Source organism: Lynx rufus, unplaced genomic scaffold (genome assembly GCF_022079265.1).
Source record: "Lynx rufus isolate CCGP_SWC_20201006 ecotype Redwood Valley unplaced genomic scaffold, mLynRuf1.p SCAF_13, whole genome shotgun sequence".
Lineage (NCBI taxonomy): Eukaryota > Metazoa > Chordata > Mammalia > Carnivora > Felidae > Lynx > Lynx rufus.
In genome coordinates this window covers 8,946,139-8,966,444 of record NW_025814827.1, presented here as the reverse complement: position 1 = coordinate 8,966,444, position 20,306 = coordinate 8,946,139, and the positions used below count along the sequence as shown (strand labels likewise).

General features: G+C 53.5%; 1 protein-coding gene across 9 annotated transcripts in view; it reads left to right on the top strand.

The window, feature by feature from the left end:
• MAP2K5 (mitogen-activated protein kinase kinase 5) overlaps positions 1-9,687 on the top strand; it is a 270,602-nt gene extending 260,915 nt beyond the window's left edge. For 6 of the 9 annotated variants that reach the window (XM_047074888.1, XM_047074887.1, XM_047074889.1 and 3 more), the window contains one exon: positions 9,231-9,687. In XM_047074888.1, the coding sequence (XP_046930844.1) occupies positions 9,231-9,335 (105 nt within the window). In that variant the 3' untranslated portion in view covers positions 9,336-9,687. The remainder of the gene's footprint in view (positions 1-9,230) is intronic. The other 3 variants (XM_047074893.1, XM_047074892.1, XM_047074891.1) reach the window with 1 other exon arrangement.
• The last annotated feature ends 10,619 nt before the right edge of the window (positions 9,688-20,306 follow it).

Sequence of the window (20,306 nt, the reverse complement as noted above, 5' to 3'; positions counted from 1 at the left end):
GGCCAGAGGCACCATTCTGCCACTCACATGGGCCAGCTTCCTCTGACACAGACTCAGGAGTGCTGGCATCCTGCATGTTTACCCCCCTCACCATGGCCCTCTGAAGTCACCCTGTGCCCTGTCCCTGTACCACACCATACAGGCCCTAGAATGACTCATGGAGACCTCTGGAAACATCTTGTTCTCTCAATGGGCCATTTTCTGACCAATTACTCTGTGTAGGAGCACATAGATCTGCTCAGATGAAAGGTGGAGAGCTCCTTGACCCCCTTTGCTGTTTGTGTATAGTGTAGGATGGCTAGAGGTAAGCAATTTGCTGCTAATAATTGAATATTTGGGGAGGAACATCTATTTCTGTAGCAATTGTGAAGAATAAACTCAGGAAGGTTGATTGAAATGGCATGTCACAGCTGCAAACTGTTTCTTAGGTCTTAAACGAAAATGAAGGGCTGGAAGGGTCCCCTCTCACCCCCACCCAGGGAGAAGCTTTAGAAATTAGAGGCTGAGAAAGCACATTCTAGAAAGTCAAGCTAGGTAAACAGGCGGATTCCACACTAGCTGTACAGAAACCAGGCTCACACCCTCATCTTGCGGCTGTACCCCCAAAGTGTTCTATGCAGAGGAGTAATAACCACCCCTCACACTGCCTGCCTGTGTCTGTGGGCTGGCGATCTTGTTTGGTCCTTATTTTAACCCACCCCAAGAGGAAAGAGTGCAGTGGTATTGGGCGGGAGTGAGGAGGTCAGCAAACATGGTCCTTATCTTCAAAACCAGCTGGGATGGGGCGCCTGGGTGGCGCAGTCGGTTAAGCGTCCGGCTTCAGCCAGGTCACGATGTCGCGGTCCGCGAGTTCGAGCCCCACGTCAGGCTCTGGGCTGACGGCTCGGAGCCTGGAGCCTGTTTCCGATTCTGTGTCTCCCTCTCTCTCTGCCCCTCCCCCGTTCATGCTCTGTCTCCCTCTGTCCCAAAAATAAATAAACGTTGGGAAAAAAAAATTAAAAAAAAAAAAAAAAAAAAAACAGCTGGGAAACAGGACTCAGGAAATGGTGGAAAGCAAGTATCAGCTTTACTTCTATGAAGACCTGGATTAAAGGATGTGCTTATTACCTTGTGGCCCCAGTGGCCTTGCTGGGAATTTACTGAGTCCCAGGGGTGAGCAACCTCAGGCCTCTCCAATAAGAGGTCAGACCAGAACACACCCTTCCGGTGGGCAGGAGACCCCTGAGCTCATCACGCTCAGTCCTTCCTCCCAGTGTCGCCATTCCTTCTCCATGGGGGCAAGGCTCAGGAAAGTAGTAACCACAGAAGTCCTTCTGGTGGAATGATGAAGCCTGGGGAATGGACTCCCCCCCCCACCCCCCATATTAGTCTCTCCTCTACAGTCAGGCGATTGTAGCCCTTCCCAAGCCATCACTCTGGGACAACAAGAGAAGGTTTGCTGACTCTTTGTACAGGGCTCCTTGCGCTACCCCACACAGGGACAGAGAGGATTTCTGTTGAGGTACCTCAGCTCTTCCCTGCTGAGTCCCTCATGGGTCTCCCCTCCAGCCACCTCTCTCCCCAGCTCCCCCTGGTGACCAGCCTGGCATGCCCGGCCTGAAAGGCGGAGTTGACCCCAGGGGTGATTATGACTTATTATGTCATGTAATTAATAGTATAAAGGCTGCCCGCTGCCCTGCCACTTGTCAGCAGGTGCACAGACATCAGACATCTGTGCATCCTTTTATAAGTCATTCCGCTCTCTAAGCTGAACTTCTCTCCTCAGTAAATAGGGATTCGATATGTAGTTTTGAACCTTTAGCAGTGGAATGCTTTTTATGATGTAAAATTAATGCAGGATCTCAATATAGAAAAGAGGGTGGTTTTTCCAGCATGAATGTATTAGTATTCATTGTTGACACTTCTTTATAAAGTCATTTATGAGACCTCTCTTGAAGAACACAAAAATCTGAGAGCTGGGCTCGTAGGTGATAGTTATGATTTTATTGCCATCAGCTTTCAGTTTCTCTCTGCTCTTGTCTCAGTAGCACGGAATCACGGAAACCCTGATTTCCCCGGCTACCTGCTCAACGTAGGCGTCAGTTAAACCCATAGAGAAGCTTTAAAAAAGGAGTAGCAGAAAACTTATATTTCGAACCTTAGTCATTGCGAGTAACCAGCAACTGTTCATATGAGTTGCTTTTCACAATCTGTAGGTCAGACAAGAGGTACTCAGAACTTACTGGAACTGACACCATCAGAAACTCAGGGCAGCCTTGACCCTCTCCCCCTTGCTGGGCATCGCGGGGCAGCCTCTGGGCAGACATACTTCATGGGCTCAGTGCACCTGGCTCCCGTGTGGCACTCACACAGCCCAATGGATCATTACAGTGTCAGTGGACATTACAGCCCTGAGTGTGTTCCAAGGCCAGTGCACCAGAACAGCCCCTCCTAGTTGTCAACCTGCAGATAAGAAGTTAAGTAATATGCACAGATCTAACAAGCAGACTGACTTTCCTCCAAGAGCTGCAAAAAAAATAAGCTAATAGCACAGTCCGTGGTGATGGATTGCCAGTATTCAGTGTGACACGTTGACTTAAGCATCTGACTGCGTATGTTATTTTGTAATTACGAATATAGTGAAAATATTTCTTAACAACTTGAATGAGACATGTAGAAGCCCCAACACACCTCACATCCTGCGGCCCCACTGGTCTCTGAGGTCCTGTCTACCACTCCTCCACTATTGCTGAGAAGAGACTAAAGCATTAGCCCTGCCGTTAGGGCTGGAACCGTGAAGGCACGTGCAGAGAGCCTTCAGGCAAGGCTTGCGGGCCCAGCAAAGAAAGGTGGAGTGCTGGGCAGTGTGTTGACGTTGGGGCCCCTGAAGCCTCTCAGGTCACCCCTTACAGGCCCCACCTAATCCCAAGACTGCCCCTGCCAGCCCACCCAAGCAGCCTTTACTTGGTTTAGACTTGGCTGAAATGTAACTGGGCTGGGCCTGCTTGTTTCAGCAGGCTCATGGGTCCCTGGAATTCTCTTCCATGCAGCTTCCTTGGTGGGAGAGGAGTGCCTGGTGGTCGGGGGCTCACCCTGTGGGAGGGGAGTCCTGTGGTCCAGAGAGGCCCCCCCTAGAGTCTAGAGCAGCCTCGGCTTGTGGAGCCTTCTTGCTAGGCCTTCCCACCCCAGCCTGTGATGCTTCTAAGCCTGGCATCAGGTTCCTGGGGAGATGCCATAACTTACCAGTCAATCCAACTCCCTTTTCTTGGCGGCTGCTGTGCGATTAGTATTGCCTTGCTTTTGAGTGGTTTCTATCCTAACAGTCTATCCTAGACTATCCTAACAGTCTAGTGTTAGGATAAAGTGGGTTCAAATGATGGTAACACATAGCAGAGCAAGTGTGTTCTCTAGAGAGGTCAGGAGGAAGGTGTTTGCACAGTTCTGTCTGGGAGAGGTGGCATTTTTTGAGAGGAGACACAAAGGCGCCATAGAGTGAGATCTCCAGTTTGGAGTCCAGCCTGCTGTTGGACATCCTGTTTTTGATTGTTCTCTCTGTATTTACCTCTAGGGTCTGGTCTCTGTAGCCCTGGAAAGTTTCCAGGCACTGGACCTTAGTTTTCCTGCTTCTCTGGAGCCTAGACCCAAGGAGAAGGAATGGAGAAGCAGGGAAGCTGGGGTTATCAAATAGACCACCCAGCTTCTGCTCTGAGGGCAGGCTGGCCTATAGGGTGGATGCCACCATCTTCCAGCTCTGGCACTGATAACAAAGGACAACACAATGGCTGAGGGCATGGGCTCTGGAGACAACACTGTATTGAAGCTGTATGGCCTTGGGCAGGTTCCTCAATCTCTCTGTGCTTTAGTTTCCTCATCTATAAAGTGGAGATACTATTAATGCTTAGAGTTGCTGATTATTAAGTAAACTATTTGAATAGAAGTGCCTAACACATTGGACTTTGAACAGGGGAGGGACACATATGCCTTTTTGGCACCCTAACTGCAGTTACCAGTTAAAAATCACTTATTGAGGGGCGTCTGGGTGGTTCAGTCAGCTGAGTGTCTGATTCTTTTTTTTTTTTTTAATGTTTATTTATTTTTGAGAGAGAGAGCATGAGCAGGGGAGGGGCAGGCAGAGAGGGAGACACAGAATCTGAAGCAGGCTCCGGGCTTCAAGTTGTCAGCACAGAGCCCAATGCAGGGCTCGAACTCACAAACTGTGAGATCATGACCTGAGCTAAAGTCGGACATTTAGCTGACTAAGCCACCCAGGCGCCCTTGATTTCAGTTCAGGTCATGATCTCAGGGTCGTGGGATCGACCCCCATTGGGCTCCTGCTTAAGATTCTCTCTCCCTCTGCCCCTCTCCCCCTTTCCTCTCTCTGTAAAATAAAAATAAATAAAAAATAAATCACCTGTCGAGCACCTATGAAGTACAAGATACTCTTTTTAAAAAGTAGAAATTTAGAACTCACTGTGCCTGACCTCAAGGAGCACAGAAGTTGATGTCCTCTATGACAGAAGAGAGTCTTAGATGCAGATCCCAAGTCTGCTACTTTCTAGTTCTATCACCTTGACCCATGTCACATTTCTTGTCACCTCAGTTTCTTTTGTCTGTAAATGAGGATGTTGGGAGGGTTCAAGGCCATGTGCAGATATAAGGCAGCCAGAAGGCGCATAGCAAGTGCTTGACGAGTAGATGCACACATACACAATACGCAGTGACTTTGTTGTGCCACAGGCCTGCTACTAATTGAGGGCCTACTGTGTGCCGGCATTGCAGCCACACCTGCATATTATTAAAGGATTCAAATGCACGATGCTCTTTAGGAAATTACACAAGAGAACAAAGTGTGAAGACTCAAATGGGTAAATTCCCATTTGGGCAGAAAGTCAAAACCCAGCTAAGGGCAGAGCGTGAGAAGTCCAGACGCCTGAGCCTCAGGCAGGATTTACCCCCACTGCAGGCTCGGGGCCTCCATTTCCCGCCCACACAGTGGGCACACTAACCACCCCCTGGCTCCCTGCCACCCACCGTCTCCCTTCCCCCTTGGCAGAGGGCAGAGTGCTGCCCACGTGGGGGGGTCTCTGGAGCGCCCCGCTGTCAGGAAGGCATCTCATCACAATGAATCCGATGGGAAAAAAGCAGGGACATTGTTACAGAGGCAGAGAGTTACACTCTGGCGAAACACTGGTCACTCTGCCGAGTTGAAGGAGCAGGAACAACTACAGTTCCTCTTCCTGAGCTGTTAGTTTCCACCTGCTCCCCGAGCTGCACCAGCACGATCCCTTCTCAGCCCCACGCGGCCGCGTCTGCACCAGGCAACACCAGCCGTCTTTGGCTGCCATTGGCTCGTCCCTCTCACTCCCCCCGCCACGTCCCACTTTTGGGGTCATCCTACCTCTTGGAGCCCCATCCTTTTGCCTTCATTGTGCCTCCATTTTCTGTGGCGAAGTTTGTGGACCATAATACTTCAACGCTCACCAGTGTAATTGTTGCAATTGGCCCTGAGAGAATCCAGGAAATGAGAGTGGCTCCCACCGCTGGTGACAAGGCCAGCAAGACCAGCCGCAGTCCCCGCCTGGCACGCGCCCTGCCAGCCCCTGCAGAGTGACTGCTAACATACTTTCTGGCTGGAGGACAGAGATCCGGGTGCCTGGGCCGGCCACCTTGGCAGGGACGGGGCAGGATGCCCCCGACAAGCTGCGTGCAGGTCGCTTTGCTGACCTCGGACAGGTCCCCGAGTGTCTGTTGCTTCATCTGGAAGGTGGGTGCACATAGCTGTGTGCACCTCCAGAGTGAGCATGATTTTTGTAGGAAAATCAGGACCAAAGCCCTTGGTGAGTGCCCGGCACAGCGCACTTATCCACGGTGTTGGACTCAGTGTTATTTAGGGTGTAGCTTCCATCCAGCTCCAGCGTCTGGCCTTGCCTGGACTCCTAGAGCATCTGGCTATGCCAGCATCTGCCCAGGCCTGTCCGAAGCCACCTGGGAACCAGGCACTTCAGTGGCTGAGTGATTCTCATGCTTTTCCCAGAACTGTCCATCGAATTTTGTTTGCTTGCTAAACTCATGAGGAGTTCCTGCATCACACATGTCATGAGGCTGGAGGAGGGTCGCTGTATTATAAAGAGGAAGTACCCGGGTCACAGGGGACATAGTCCAGCCCTGAGACACACCAGCACAGAAACCAGAAGACTGGAGTTCAGCGCCAGCACTTAACCAGCCACTTCCTCCCTGGGCCTCAGTTTCCTCTTCTGTAAAATGGGATGATGGTATTCCCTGCTTCCCCACACAGGCTGATGGGGATAAGGGGAGTCGAGTGAGAGTGACCTGCCACCATGGCAGAGCAAGCACTCTCCCAGTGCATCCAAGGGACAGTGCTGACGGAGGTCAGGACCTGGGGCAGTTCAGGCTCGCAGCCTGAGGCCCACCTTTGTCTAGGAGGGACTGAATCATGACAGAGATGAGGTGAGGGGGATCGCGATCTGGGTGTTGATTCTCCCACTTCTGTACACCCCAGGTCAGCCTAGGAGAACCCCAGATGATGGGCCTGGGTTACAGAGACTTGTGGTCCAGCCCCAGCTCCGGGAGCCCAGGCATGTCGGCCACGAGCCAGCGGCCTCCATTGCCTCATCTGTACGGTGGAGATCATAGCGCCCACCTATGACTCAGTGCCTCTCGCGTGAACCGTGAGGTGCTCACGGGCCCTGCGAGCAGAGCTGCCTCCAGGCCCCCGGGAACGCGGCCCCCCGGTCCACTGCTGCTCTCTGTGCTCTCATTTCCCGCACACCGGCTCTCTTGGTACGTTCACTCCTACGGTGGCCCACACTGCCAACAGCTCCCGAGTTCACACATTGCAGGCCCGGATGCCTGGACAGGCCGGGGTCTCCCCTTCCGTGTCCGTCTGTCTCTGTCCTCTCTGCCTCCCTCTGTGATTCCTCCACTCATCTCCCCCCCCCCCCCCCAGCCAGTCAGCGGCAGCTGGGGACAAGACCACTTGTCCAGGTCACTCCCTTCAGGCTGGGGTAAAGCATCAGGGATCCGCGGGACGCGAGAGTCACCTCCCAGCCGAGGAGGGCGGGAAAGGGGCAAAGTCTCTGCCAGAGCCACCGCCTCCCCCTTGCGCCTCCCAGGGCACTTGGGCAAATGCTTCCCTGCAGTGCGGCCATCAGCCTGCCCGCAACTGAAGGAATGCCTCCACTCTCCCCTCCTGCAGTTCCGCTCTGCTTGTTCCCGAACAGATGATAACAGAGATGGAGCATATGGGCCCCAAAGTCACCGGGCATTCTGGGAAAGTGACACTGTGCTACCCCGGGCTTGGGGGGAGGGGGCCCATCGGCTCCTGAGCACAGCTTCTCCCTTTGTTCTTCACAAGGGCGCAAGGTCGTCTCTCCTGAGCCTCCAGAAAAGGAAATGTGGACACTCGGACTTCAGGAAGAATTCCGTCTATTTAGGCAGCGATTTAGGAAGGCGGGTGTGGGGTAGGCGTATATGCAGGGGGGAGAACTCCGAATGGGGGCCAAGATAGAAGCCCTCCTGGGCCTCTCCTGCCTCAGCCCCCAACCCAGGTCTGCGCTGCCTGCAGGACACCAACCCAAGCTGGCCTCCCACTCTTTTTACCCAGCAGCAGCCCACAAGGGGCACCTGCTCCCTCGGCCGCCCCACAGGTGTGTTGGGAGCCCCATGGAATGTCTCAAGCAGATCACAGGAGGCGCCTGACTGGGCTCCAGGCCGCGCTCCGTGATGGCCTGGGTGAGTCCCTGCCCTGGGGTGGGGGTCCTTGGCACCCTCTAAGCTGAGTGTCTTCCCTCCCTGCACCCCACCGGTGTTCTGTATGTCTCTGAGCCAGACCATGAAGGATGCTCCTGGGGACGGTTTTCCTTACCTGAATTGGGAAAGCCAGCAAAGGGGATGTGACATCAGTCCAGGGTAAGGAACCCTCAATGATCTTCCTTCCTGTCCCCAGAGACATCTCAGGTCTGACCAGGCAGCCCCATTCCCTCCCCTGGCCTGGTCTTGGGTCACTCCTGCAGACACTGGGGTCTGGACACCCAGGGCATCGCGCCCTGGGCCCACATCCCTCCTGGCCACATGATGAGCTCATTTTAAGGCAGCTTGGAGCTTCAAACGTGTGGCCAGCGGCTGGCTATCCCCAGGGCTGCAGGTCAGGACTGGGGTATATTGGGAAAGCAGTGCTGGGAGCCCAGCTCACACCAGTGGGGAGGTGAGGGGGGCCCAAGAAGGACTCAGAAAGCTGGAGGGTGCAGGGGAGCTGGATCTGGAAGACTGCAGGGAAGGGAGAGGAGGAGGTGGGGGGCAGGGAAGGAAGCAAGGAGCCTCCCCCCACCTCTGCCCACCCACTGTGGCTCCCTGGGTCTCTGGCTACGTTTTTGGTAGAGGGGGAAGCTGCCTATGTGTGTTCTTTAGCAAAGAAGCCAGTTGGTAAGGAGGAGGGAAGAGCATGCCTTTCAGTTTTCCTTTCACCTTTGGCCTGTGATCAAGGTGACTCTGACTGCCACTACTTTTTTCTGACCTTCCCTGGGAACTCCTAGGAGGCCATAAGATTGTGAGTGTGAATCTTGATTCCTCAGGACCGCACGGGAAGGGACTGGCTAAATATAACCTGGCCTGCCTATGGGCTAAGTAGGTTAGAGCCCCAGACAGGCCATGCAGAGACAGTACCGGCCCCTCCAAAGTCGAGCCCCCAACTTGTCACCAGGAAGCAGAGTGATCTGCACCCACCAGCATATTGCTCCTTGCCCTGGTACATTGGCCTTCCCTCCACTCGCGCACTGGGACTTGTTCAGAGAGCCTTAGACAAAGAACACTAGGAGGGATTGGCATAGCTTCAGACGAGAGGATCCTCTGATCTGTGGGCAGCAGCTGGACTGGGACACTGGAAACCCGGGAGCCAGGCGTTGGCCGGCCAGCTGTTGGAGTGGTGTGGGTGATGTGGGGCCAGGCAGTGTGGACATGGGACAGGCCCTCACCCGAGGGCAGCTTTCAGGAGAAAGTAGGCGAGCACCAGGCAGAATCTGAGCCGCACAGTGAGCGAGTGCTGCAGACAGACACGTCACCTCCCCACCACCGGCCACAGTCAGCGAGCTGAGAAACGGGTTCGTAGCTGTCCTCCTTATCTCACAGGGCTAGTGCGGAGAAGAAAAGGGTCTAGGCTGAGAACAGGCCTTGCTGAGTGTAATGAAGCACAGAGTCTGGGGAATGCGTGTCACAGCCTCTCCTCCCCTCCACAGGGCCACCCGTTCATCATGCAGTTCAATGACGGAAATGCCACCGTGGTGTCCATGTGGGTGTGCAGGGCACTGGAAGAGAGGCGGAATCAACAGGGGCCCCCATGACGCCACAGAGGGGCGCTGAAAGCCCAGGACTGGTCACCAAGGGGACAGCCTACCTGTTGCGCCCCGTTTGCTGTCTGCACCGGAAGAGCTTTGCTGGGCCCGGCCTCCCTGCTCTCACCTTCAACTCCGCCGGCAGATGGGCTAGCATAGGGAGCCCTCAAGAGTGGCCAGCCCTTGCCCTTCCTGGTCTGGAGGCACTGACTGGGGGTGGGCAGAGGGGTGGGGGCATCAAGAATGGAGGCTCCTGTGCCCCTGCCCCTCTTTTTCCTAACCTTTTTCTTTGTAAAGGGTCAGGCCCTGTCAGCGTCACTGATGGGAATAAAGATATTACTGCTTTGTGGTTGCCTCCCCACATGCGGGTGGTACTGTGGGGGGTGGGGGAGGGTCCTCCACTCAGCTGCCCTTCCCCAGGCACCTGCAGGCACCCCAAGTGCTTCCAGATGTTCTATGAGGAGGCCCACAGCCCAGCCCATTTGACAGACAAAAGACTGAGGCATGGGGGTCCCCAGACCAAGTCCCGTGGAAGGAATAGCTGAGCCAGCAATAGATCCAGACCCCCAGGACCCCCGTTGTGTGCTCCTTGCTAGACTGGCTTTTGTCCTACTCTCTATCCCACCGGCTTCAACACCGTGATCTGTCCTGGGGCAGTGGGTGAGGAGGGAGCAGGAGACCAGGAGTCAGAAAAAGGCCCTGAGTGGCTCCAAGAGGCCCTTCTCCCATCTCCCACTTCCACGCCCCACCTCTGGTTCCACCAGCAAGCTGCCCATCACTGCCTCTGACCCCACACCCTGCGAACCTCACTCATCTCAGGCCATTCACAGCCATCCTCTCCAGGAATCTTCCTGCCCAGGTAAGTGTGGTTACCCCCATTTTACAGGCAAAGAACTGAGGCTCAGAGAGGCTTGGGTTTCCACTTGCAGGTCGAAGTGGCATCTCCCACACGCAAAAGCAGATTCCTGACGCCACACACACATTCAGAGCCACCTCCACCACTTTCCCGTCCCAGTAAATGGCATCTCCGTACTCCCAGCACCCAAGCTAACATGCTGGCACTTGGCCTTGACTCCTTTCTCCTTCACACCCCACATCTAGCCCACCTGGAAGACTATTGCCTTTACCTTCAAAATGTATCAATTCCACCACTCCTGTCCTTACCCCAGGCCCCACACCTGGACCCCTGCAACAGCCTCCCACCATGCTCCCCACTTCCACCTGCCCCTGCAGTCTGTTTGCCACACGGCCACTGGAGGGAGTCAGTGAAAACAAGGGGGATCGCGGCCCTCTCCTGCTCCAAACCTCCAGCAGAGCTCAGCTTGCCCACAGGACAAGCCAAAGACCCAGCAATGGCCTGTGTGACCCTACAGTCTGCCCCTATTAATTTCCTTTTTTTTTTAATGTTTTATTTATTTTTGAGAGAGAGAGCACGCACAAGCAGGGGAGGGGCAGAGAGAGAGGGAGACAGAATCCAAAGACAAGCTCCGGGCTCTGAGGTGTCAGCACAGAACCCGACACTGGGCTCGAACTCACAAACCATGAGATAATGACACGAGCCCACTCGGATGCTTAACCGACTGAGCCACCCAGGTGCCCCTGCCCCCGTTATTTCTGACCTCAACTCCGGTCACCCCCAGCGTACTCCAGCCAGCTGGTGTCCTCACTGATCCTTGGACATCCAGGCACACTCCCCACTCAGGGCTGCGGCAGAGACATCTAGCAGACCCTGGGAGGTTCATGCTCCCTCCACAGTGAAGGGCTGTTGCTGGGAAGTCCCTGCCCAGCCCAGGAGGACGTCACCCAGTACCCCTTGCATTTAAGAGAGCCACGTGACCAGCGCTTGTCAATAGAATGAGAGAACAGACTGTATGTTGCTTCAGGGCCAAGAAGTTTAAGGTAGGTGCCAAGGTGCCTTCTCCACTACACTTTCTCTCTCCTGCTCAGTCGGAAATGGCTGTGGTGGGAGGGGCTGAGCCACACGTGGAAGGAGCCAGAATCCTTGTATCACCACGTGCGGGAGCGTAGCTCATGCTGCATTGAGCCAGAACACAATTATTTTGTTGATAAGGTACAGGCAACTGGTATGCCAGGGAACACAGGCCTTTGTACTTGGCGTGAGAACAACTCTCACCCACATAACCACGTGGCTCACCTCTACACCCATCAGGGCTATGTTCACATGGCATCTCAGTGAGTTGCCTGACCACCCTATTGAAAATTGCTGCCCTCCAGGGTGCTTGGGAGGTTCAGTCCGTTAAGCGTCCAACTCTTTTTACGGTTCATGAGATTGAGCCCCGCATCAGGCTTCACGCTGACAGTGCGGAGCCTGCTTAGGATTCTCTGTCTTCCTCTCTCTCTGCCCTTCCCCTCTGCGCGCTCTCTCTCAAAATAAATAAATAAACTATATATATATATATATACATATATATATATATGCATATATATATATATGTATATATATATACACACACACATATATATATATATATCATTGCAGCCCTCCGAACCTCTTTGGGACTCCTGTTCCCTTTCCCTACACATCTTCCTCCACTGCATTTGTGACTGTGTGATAAACCACTGCTTTTACAATTTATCTGCCATCTCCTCGCTTCCTGCCCCCTATGTACACTCCACAAGGGCGGAGATTCAGATCTGTTCCCTTCACACGGTATCCCCAGTGCCAAGAACAGAGCCCAGCCTGGCAGATGCCCAGTGAATGTTGGCCGAATGGCTGAAGTGGCTGGCCTGTGATTTCCAGCCCATGCTCAGTCTGTCGCCCGTGAAGGAGCCACCCTACATGAGGCATCATTTTGTTTTCTCCTGCAGGATCAGAGTCGTACTTTTAGTAACGCTTTTCAAGGTGGTGACGGCCTCCAGCTGCCCCTCAGCCTCAAACTGAGCGCCCATCTTCTTACTGAGCACCTGCTGTTGCCTGGGGCTAGGAAGGTCGCAGAATTGGATGAGGCCCAGGCCATCAAGGCTGCTGCTCCCTGAGTCAGTGCTCAGGGCAGGGAGGGCTGCATGGAATGGAAGGAGGGGCATTCAGGCCCCAGGTCCTTTCCAAGGAAGAGGTGCTCAGGGAGTGGGGAAAGCTCGGGGGTTCCCCAAAGGGGTCTAACCACCCCAGAATGTGAACCAGCCACCACCCAGGCTTAACACTCATCCTTGCTTTGAGAAGATGCACCGAGCAAGCCTGTCATGCCTAAATCGGAAGCCAGGGGAGGTAGAGAAAACGAGCAGGCCTTCCATGCCAGCCCCATGCTGAGGGCTTACTGCGACGGTCATCTTCACGACAGTCCTGTGAGGTAGGTGGTAACATTAATCTGCCCATTTTACAGATGGGGAAACAAGTACAGAGGGGCCAAGAGACATGGCCTGAGGTCTCCCAGCAAGTCAGTAGCAAAGCATGGTTTGGAACTCACAACCCCACCCTTAGCCACAGCTCCGGAAGTCAGCTTCCCACACACACATGTGCTCCATCCTCCATCTAGCACAGAGACTGCACACACACACACACACACTGGTGCACAGAGTACCTGGGGGAATGGGGCCCAGGGATCTGCTCTGTGACCAGCCCCCAGGTCGCACAGGCAGAGCGCCCCCCAATGGCGCTGGGAGACACTGCTCTGGAGGGCATACTGAAGCTCTGGCTACTCGGACAGAGTACGTCTCCATCTGAGTGTCCGTTTCCTCCTCAGTAGATGCAGGTGTTGATTTCACTGAATCCTGGAGCTTCTCCCAGCCCTGATATTCTGGAGCCTGGGTTACCCCCACAAGCATCCCAAGCAAGTAACAAACTCTGTCCCAGAATTACGTGCATTCACATGCCCACACACAGGTTTTGTTCACAACCAAGGTTTGGACCCCATGGAGCCTTCTCACTCCTGGACCCCATGATGAAAGCCCTTGCCTTGGGGCAGCCCCCAAGGTCTCAGTTTCCTTCTGTTCAAAGCCTTGGGAAGATGGGGAACTGGGCAGTTACTGGGGGGTTTTCCTGCAACGTTCCCCCTGGCTGGAGGGGGATCTTTGCAGATCCCCTCTTCCCTCTGCCCAGAATGTCACCCCAACCATCTCCCCCACCCTCCTCCATGTGGCCAACTCCCATGCCTCCCATCAGGCCTCTCAAATGGCACCTTTTCTTGGAAGCTTCTTTATTTAAAGCCTTCTCTGGGTACAGACTGTGAGCCCCTCCAGGGCAGGGATGAGTCTGACTCCTCTCCCCGGGGCTTGGCCAGGGCTGGCAGGGGGAAGGTGCTCCAAGGTGTGGGAGGGAAGGCTGGAAGAATGGAAGGAGGGGATATTCAGGTCCCAGGCCCTTGAGGCAGCCCCCTCTCCCCAGGACTTGTCACTGTCCTGTTCTGGCCTCTTGCTCCAACCCTCAGTAAAGTCCATCTGCCTTCTAACCAGAATCTCCTGGAGACCAGAACCCCATTAGATGCAGCCTCCGTCCTCTCAGACCCTCAGGGGAGCCTGAAGGGGAGTGTTTCTAGGACAGAAGCATCTTTGCAGGGTCCCCAGGTCACCCTGGGAAACAGGTGCTGCCGCCCTGGCTTGGAGGTAAGGAGGCCCTTTGGCACTCAGCCCACTGTCCCTTCCTGGTTCTGTCCTTCAGTTTTCCCAACTGTGAAATAAAGGTTACAAAATCCCAGAACTTTAGAGATCCTCCAAAAAAGCAATGGGGACAGAGGGAGGAACGTGGGATCCTTGCTCCCCAGATGTGCTTAGACAATGCCTTGTGGCCCAGAGCAGTATGACCCAGAGCCTCCAGCCAGGAACCCACCTCAGTAGGGGATGGGCAGGCAAGTGCAAGGTGGGCTGAATAACCTGGCTAAGGATGGCTGCAGGGGCCCTGTCTGGAGGCCAAGGACCTAGGGCCTTGTGTTCCAGCTGAACATGCCCGCACCTTTTCAGGAAGGCATATGCTTCCAGGTCTGTGTACCCTCGACTGAAGGCCGGAGAATGACCTCAAAGCGACATCCCAGGAGTGATGCGTAGGCAGGCTGGCAGCTCTCCCGGACCCTGTCCATCACACAGGTTGGTCAGAAGGGGATGAGCAGACACACCTGGGTGGTGGCTCAGCGGGTTAAGCATTCGACTCTTGATCTCGGCTCAGGTCGTGATCTCACGGTTCATTAGATCAAGCCCTGCGTCGGGTCTGTGCTGATTGCACGGAACCTGCTTGGGATTCTCTCTCTTTCCATTCTCTCTCTCTCCCTCTCTCTCTCTCTCTCAAAATAAACATGAAAAATTTTTTAATAAAATAAAATTAATAGAATAAAATAATAAAAGAAGGGGATGGACAGCTGCCTCCACATTGGCTGGGGGAGCCCAGAGAGAGCCATGATGCCACCTCAAAGAGGTCTGTCCCACTGACTGCTCAGATTCCCCATTAGAGCTTCATCCTTTAGCTAAGTCTGGGCCCTATCAAGTTGGGAGCCTCTGTTCTCGGTGCAGAGGGAGGATGGGAGAGAGAACAGGGGACAGGAGTCCTGTGGGCGTGGGGTGGGGGAGGGAGGAGGGGGAGGGCAGTGCCGGGCAAGCTGGGAAGAGGCTGTGCAGCAGTGGGAGCCGGAGGACAAGGCGGGAGCCAGCGCTGACAGCTCTCCACAGCCCAGGCGGCCAGCGGTTCCTGACACTGCACTGGGGCAGGTGGACTCCCAGGACTGTACCTGGACCATGTCCTAACTTCTGTACTGAGGGTCAGGGTGTTTTCACTACGAGCAGGTGGGAAGCGGCCGGCCTCGGCGCCGAGGTGCGTGTGGCCAAGGCCAGCAGGTGTGGGGATGTGGGGAGGGGCTGGCAGGGGAGCCCAGGTGGTCAGAAGCAGGGCCTGGTCCCCGAGCCGGGTCCTCCGTGGGCATGAGCTGCCAGCATGGAGCGGGAGGAGCAGACGGGAAGCGGAAGGAAGTCAGCCAGCCTTCAGTGGTGAGGCTGGGCCGGCAGACATTGTGTCCCTGATCCACCAGGGGTGCTCATGAACTGGGGAGCAGGTGGGTGTGGTGGGGCAGGGCTGGCTGGGCGAGGCCCCTCAGGGGGAGGCCAGACGGAGTCCTGGAGGCAGCCTGGGTTGAAGCAAGCCACCGAGATGCCTTTTAACGTGGGGCAGGGGTAGGGGTGGCAGAGCCCAGGCCTCGTAATGACAAATTTTCTGCTGAACAACTACAAATATTTGCTGTGACTTTGGACAGAGTCTGAAAAAGACTTTGTTTCCTCCCTTGGCGGTATCATTTGTCTTGTTTTGAAGCCAGAGATTGCAGGCGCGAACTTACAGACTAAAGTTTGTCTTAATTGCTGTGGTGTCACCACCTCTCTGGCAGATAACAGCACAATGAACGAGTCGATGGGGCTGAGCCCTCCAGGTCCTTCTTCTAAAGTGAGACAAATTTCCCTCCTTTGAGCCCAACAGTCCATCGGCAGCCCTGTCATTTATTTATCTCCCTAACAGTTTGCATTAAGTTGCAAGGGATAAAAAGTCTCTCCTGCCCACAGACTTAGTTAAAGGCATCCAGTCGGGGGAAGTCTGGCTGCGCCGAAAGTTCTTCCCAAGGATGTGCTCTTTATCCTCCCCCAACTTTGGCGGGGGTGAGGGACCATAGTAGGGAAAGCAGTGGGGGTGCACGCTGGGAAAAGCAGTGAGGGCAGCAGGATGGAAAAAGAGGGTACGGGGGTACCCAGAGTTCCCTGGTCCAGATCACTTCAGTTCTGAGAAAGAAAAGAAATAACACTTTGTTACAGCATAGCTGAGCACGGCATACTGCTTTCAGCCTCTCCTTGCCTCATCTGGTCCTCTCAGCACCCCTGCAAGGGCGGAGCATGATCACCCCGCCTCTGTCTCCCGCTCCATGTTTCCATCACAGGAGGTGATGCTCTGCTTCCCGAATGAGCCCAGTCTTCTCTGCCTCCCAGCCATTGTACAGGCTGTTCCCTTAGCCCCGACACCTTTCCCAATGACCCCTTTGTCTCTGAACTAACTCCTACTCATCCTCCAAGGCTGGGCTGAAATGCACTTCCAAGGAGGGAGGGGTAGGGGGGTGGACAGACTTGTCCCCCTGTGGCCCCAGAGCCCCCATCAGTGCCTGGCCTCGCTGTGCTATCCTTATCTGTTTTCTTACCCCACCCATCAGCCTCATTCCAGTGAGAGCCCAGGAAGGCAGGAGCAGGGAGGGGGGCAGGGGGTGGGGGGTGGTAAAAGCACCGGGCATTCAGGTGATTCAGGGGAAATAGCAGTTAAATAAATGGAGGGGGAAGGGCAGGGCTACAGTCAACTCAGTGAGGTGGCCTTGCCCTCCTGCCTCCTGGGAACAAGATCCCAATAGATGCTGCAGTGTGACGGGGTATAGGTACTCCTCAGATTCCTTATTTTTGTAATCATAACTTGTTTTAAAGATATTTAGTTGTATTTTTTAATATTTATTTTTGAGAGAGACAGAGCGCAAGTGGGGGAGGGGCAGAGAGAGAGGGAGACACAGAATCCGAAGCAGGCTCCAGGTTCTGAGCTGTCAGCACAGAGCCCGATGCGGGGCTTGAACCCACGAACTGCAAGATAGTGACCTGAGCCAAAGTCAGACGCTTAACGGACTGAGCCACCCCCGGCGCCCCTAAAAATATTTTAAATACCTTGGTCAGGAAGGCAGTGAGAGAGGCAGCCTTCAATGTGAGTCTTCTGACATGCAAATGGCGCCCTTCTCCTCCACCCCATGGCCTCCAGGGCCCTTTTTTGGCAGTCCTAGGGGGCAGATGGTGGAATGTGGCAATGAAAGGCATGGGCTTGAAGTCACACAGACCTGGGCCCACATCCTAGCTGTCTGTGTGACTGTCTATGTGACCCTGGGCAGGATACCTAACCTCTCTGAGCCTCAGTTCCCTCATTGGTCAAATGGGATAATGACACCCACCTCATGGGTTGTTGGTGTCATTATTAAGTCATCTTTGATGCTGACCAGGACATGCACAAAAGGGCTGGCTTCCTCCTCCCAGGCACCCCTGCCCCACTTACACATACAGCCCCACACACCCACTCCCCAGTCCCTGTGGCTTCCCACTTTTTTGCCTGCCTCTCTCCCTCTGTAGTAGGCAAAATATGAGAGCCCCCCCCAAGGAAATTCACTTCCCAATACCCAGAAACTATGAATAGATTATGTTAACATGGCTAAGGGGAATTAAGGTTGCCAACCAACTAACCTTTAAATAATCTTAAGATTATCCTGGATTATTTTTAAGTTTATTTATTTGAGAGACAGTGCAAGTGGGGGAGGAACAGAGAGGGAGAGAGAATCCCAAGCAGGCTCCACACTACCAGCGCAGAGCCTGATGCGGGGCTCCAACCCATGAAACTGTGAGATCATGACCTGAGCCAAAACCAAGAGTCGGACACTTAACCGACCGAGCCACCCAGGCGCCCCAGATTATCCTGGATTATCCAGGTCAGTCCAGTGTGGTCACAAGGGTCGCTCAAAGTAGAAGAGACTGGCAGGAGTGGAGAGGCGGAGTCAGATTTGAAGATGCCAGGCTACTACTGGCTTTGAAGATGGAGGAAGGAACCGGGAGCCGAGGGATAGAAGTGGCCTCTAGAAGCTGGAAAAGGCAAGGAAACAGATTCTCCCTAGAGCCTCCAGCAGGAACGCAGCTCTGCTAATGCCTTGCTTGTAGCCCGGGGAAATCCACTTCCAACTTCTGCCCTCCAGGATTGTAAAATAATAAATCCGTGCTGTTTTTAAAACGCTGTGGTCATTTGTTAGAGCAGCGTTAGGAAACTGAAACGATGTCTCCTCGTCGTCTTCCAGCCCAGGCTGCCCAAATGCCTTTGGGACGAACCCTCCCATGGGTACATCCCTTCACAGTTTCCAACGCGCACGTTCTAGGCTGCCACCCTTAGCAGCCCTCCCCACTGACCAGCCCGCACCCCCACACTCTCTCCCGGTGCCAGGCAGCCAGCACCACCACCTCTTATTCTTCAAGAGGCAGGTTCCCTCAGACCTCTAGCTCCACTCCCTTCCTTGAGCCCTGGAGGCTGGGCCCTTATGGGGCTTCACCCATCTGGGCACCGGGGCCTCTCTGATCCCCCAGCAGGACCCACTGCAGGCACTGGAGACACTGTTTATTCATCAAATACTCCCTCAGCACCTCCTGTGTGCCACGGGCTGGAGACACGGCTGGGAGCCAGGAGCTCATGTTCCAGCAGGGGAGACAGACAAAAAAGAATGCCATAACTTCAGGTGAGGACAGCTGCTGTGAAGAAATAAAGCAGGGTAAAGGGACAGAGAGGACGAGGGCTGGGGTGGCAGCGGTGGTGTTGGGAGCAAGATCCCCTTCCTGTTTCCAGTGATACCACTAAGGAAACGAGTCCCCCCCCCCCCCGGGTGCCTGGCACTGTGCTGGGCCCTTGGCATATCTCAGTTAGTTCTGCCAACAACCCTATGATGCCAGCATACCATTTCACAGTGGAGAAAGCGGGGGCACAGAGAGGTGAAGTGATTTGCCCAAAGCCGCACAACCAGGAAGCAGTAACCCTAAGATTTAAATCCATACCTGCCCTGAGGTGAAGGCTGCTTCCTCCATCAGATGCAGGCCATGTTCTCTGAGGACTCCTCGGTAAGAGAGACAGAACACCCCATAGTCACTCCAGCCCAGGCCGACGTAGTAAAAGAGGCACAGGCCACACACATCAGGAGCCAGATGGAAGAAGTGAATCATCAATGGGGAAAGGGGAAAAGCCTCAACACTATTAGCTGGAGACTGGTTCCTGATTCCTGAGAGGTTGTGGAGAACTCCCATTTACAGCTGCAGAAGGAGGAGGCCGGGGGAGGGGGAGCAGCCCTTCTCTGGGAAGACCCCATCTCTCCTGGGGAAAGAAGGATAACAATTTCGCCAGACCCGAAAAGCCAGTAGGTTGCTGAGACAATTTAATGGGGAGAGACTTATCTTTTCAACAAATGGTGCTGGGGCAACTGGATCTCCACATGCAAAAGAATGAATTTAGATCCCTACCTTACATCGTGCCCAAAAATTACCTCTAAATCGATCATAGCCCTCAACGTAAGAGCTAAAACTATAAAGCTTAGAAGAAAATGTGGGTGTAAATCTTATGACTTTGGGCTTAGCAGAGTTCTTAGAAATGACACCAAAAGCCCAAAATGGCAAAAAAATAAAACCAATAAATCATGTCATCAAAAGTAAAAACCTTTCTGCTTTTAAAGGACACCCTTAAAAGACAAATTATAGAAGAGAAGATATTTGCCAAACTTGTATCTGACAAGAGCCTTGTGCCTAGAATATACACAGAACTCTTTCAATTCAATAATGAAAGTAGATATAACCCAATTGGAAAAGTGGGGAAAGGACCTGAACAAACATTTCTCCAAAAAAGATGTGTAAATGTCTAATAAGCACATGAAAAGATGCTCAGTATCATTAGTCACCAGAGAAATACAAGTCAAAACCACATTGAGACATTATAGCACACCCACTAAGATAGCTGTAATAAAAAAGACAATAATAAGTGTTGTCAAGGATGTGGAGAAACCAGAACCCTCATATATTGCGGGTAGGAATGTAAAATGGTACAGCACATTGGAAAAAGTCTGATGGTTTCTTAAACAGTTAAACCTAGAGTTATCACGTGACCCAGGAATTCCACACCTAGATGATATCCAAGAGAATTAAAACATACAACCACACAAGAACTTGCACATGAATGTTCATACCAACCTCATTCAATACAGCCAAGAAGTGGAAACAACCCAAATGTTCATCAATAGATGAACAGATAAGCAAAATATGGGATTCCCATACAATGGAATATTATTTGGCAATGAAAAAGGATAAAGCACTGATCTGTGCCTCAACATGGATGCACCTTAAAAACATTATGCTAAGCAAAAGAAGTCGGTCACGAAAGACCACATATTATGTGTTTCCATGTAAATGAAATGTCCAGAATTGCAAATATATAGAGGCAGAAAGTAGCAGTAGCTTAGG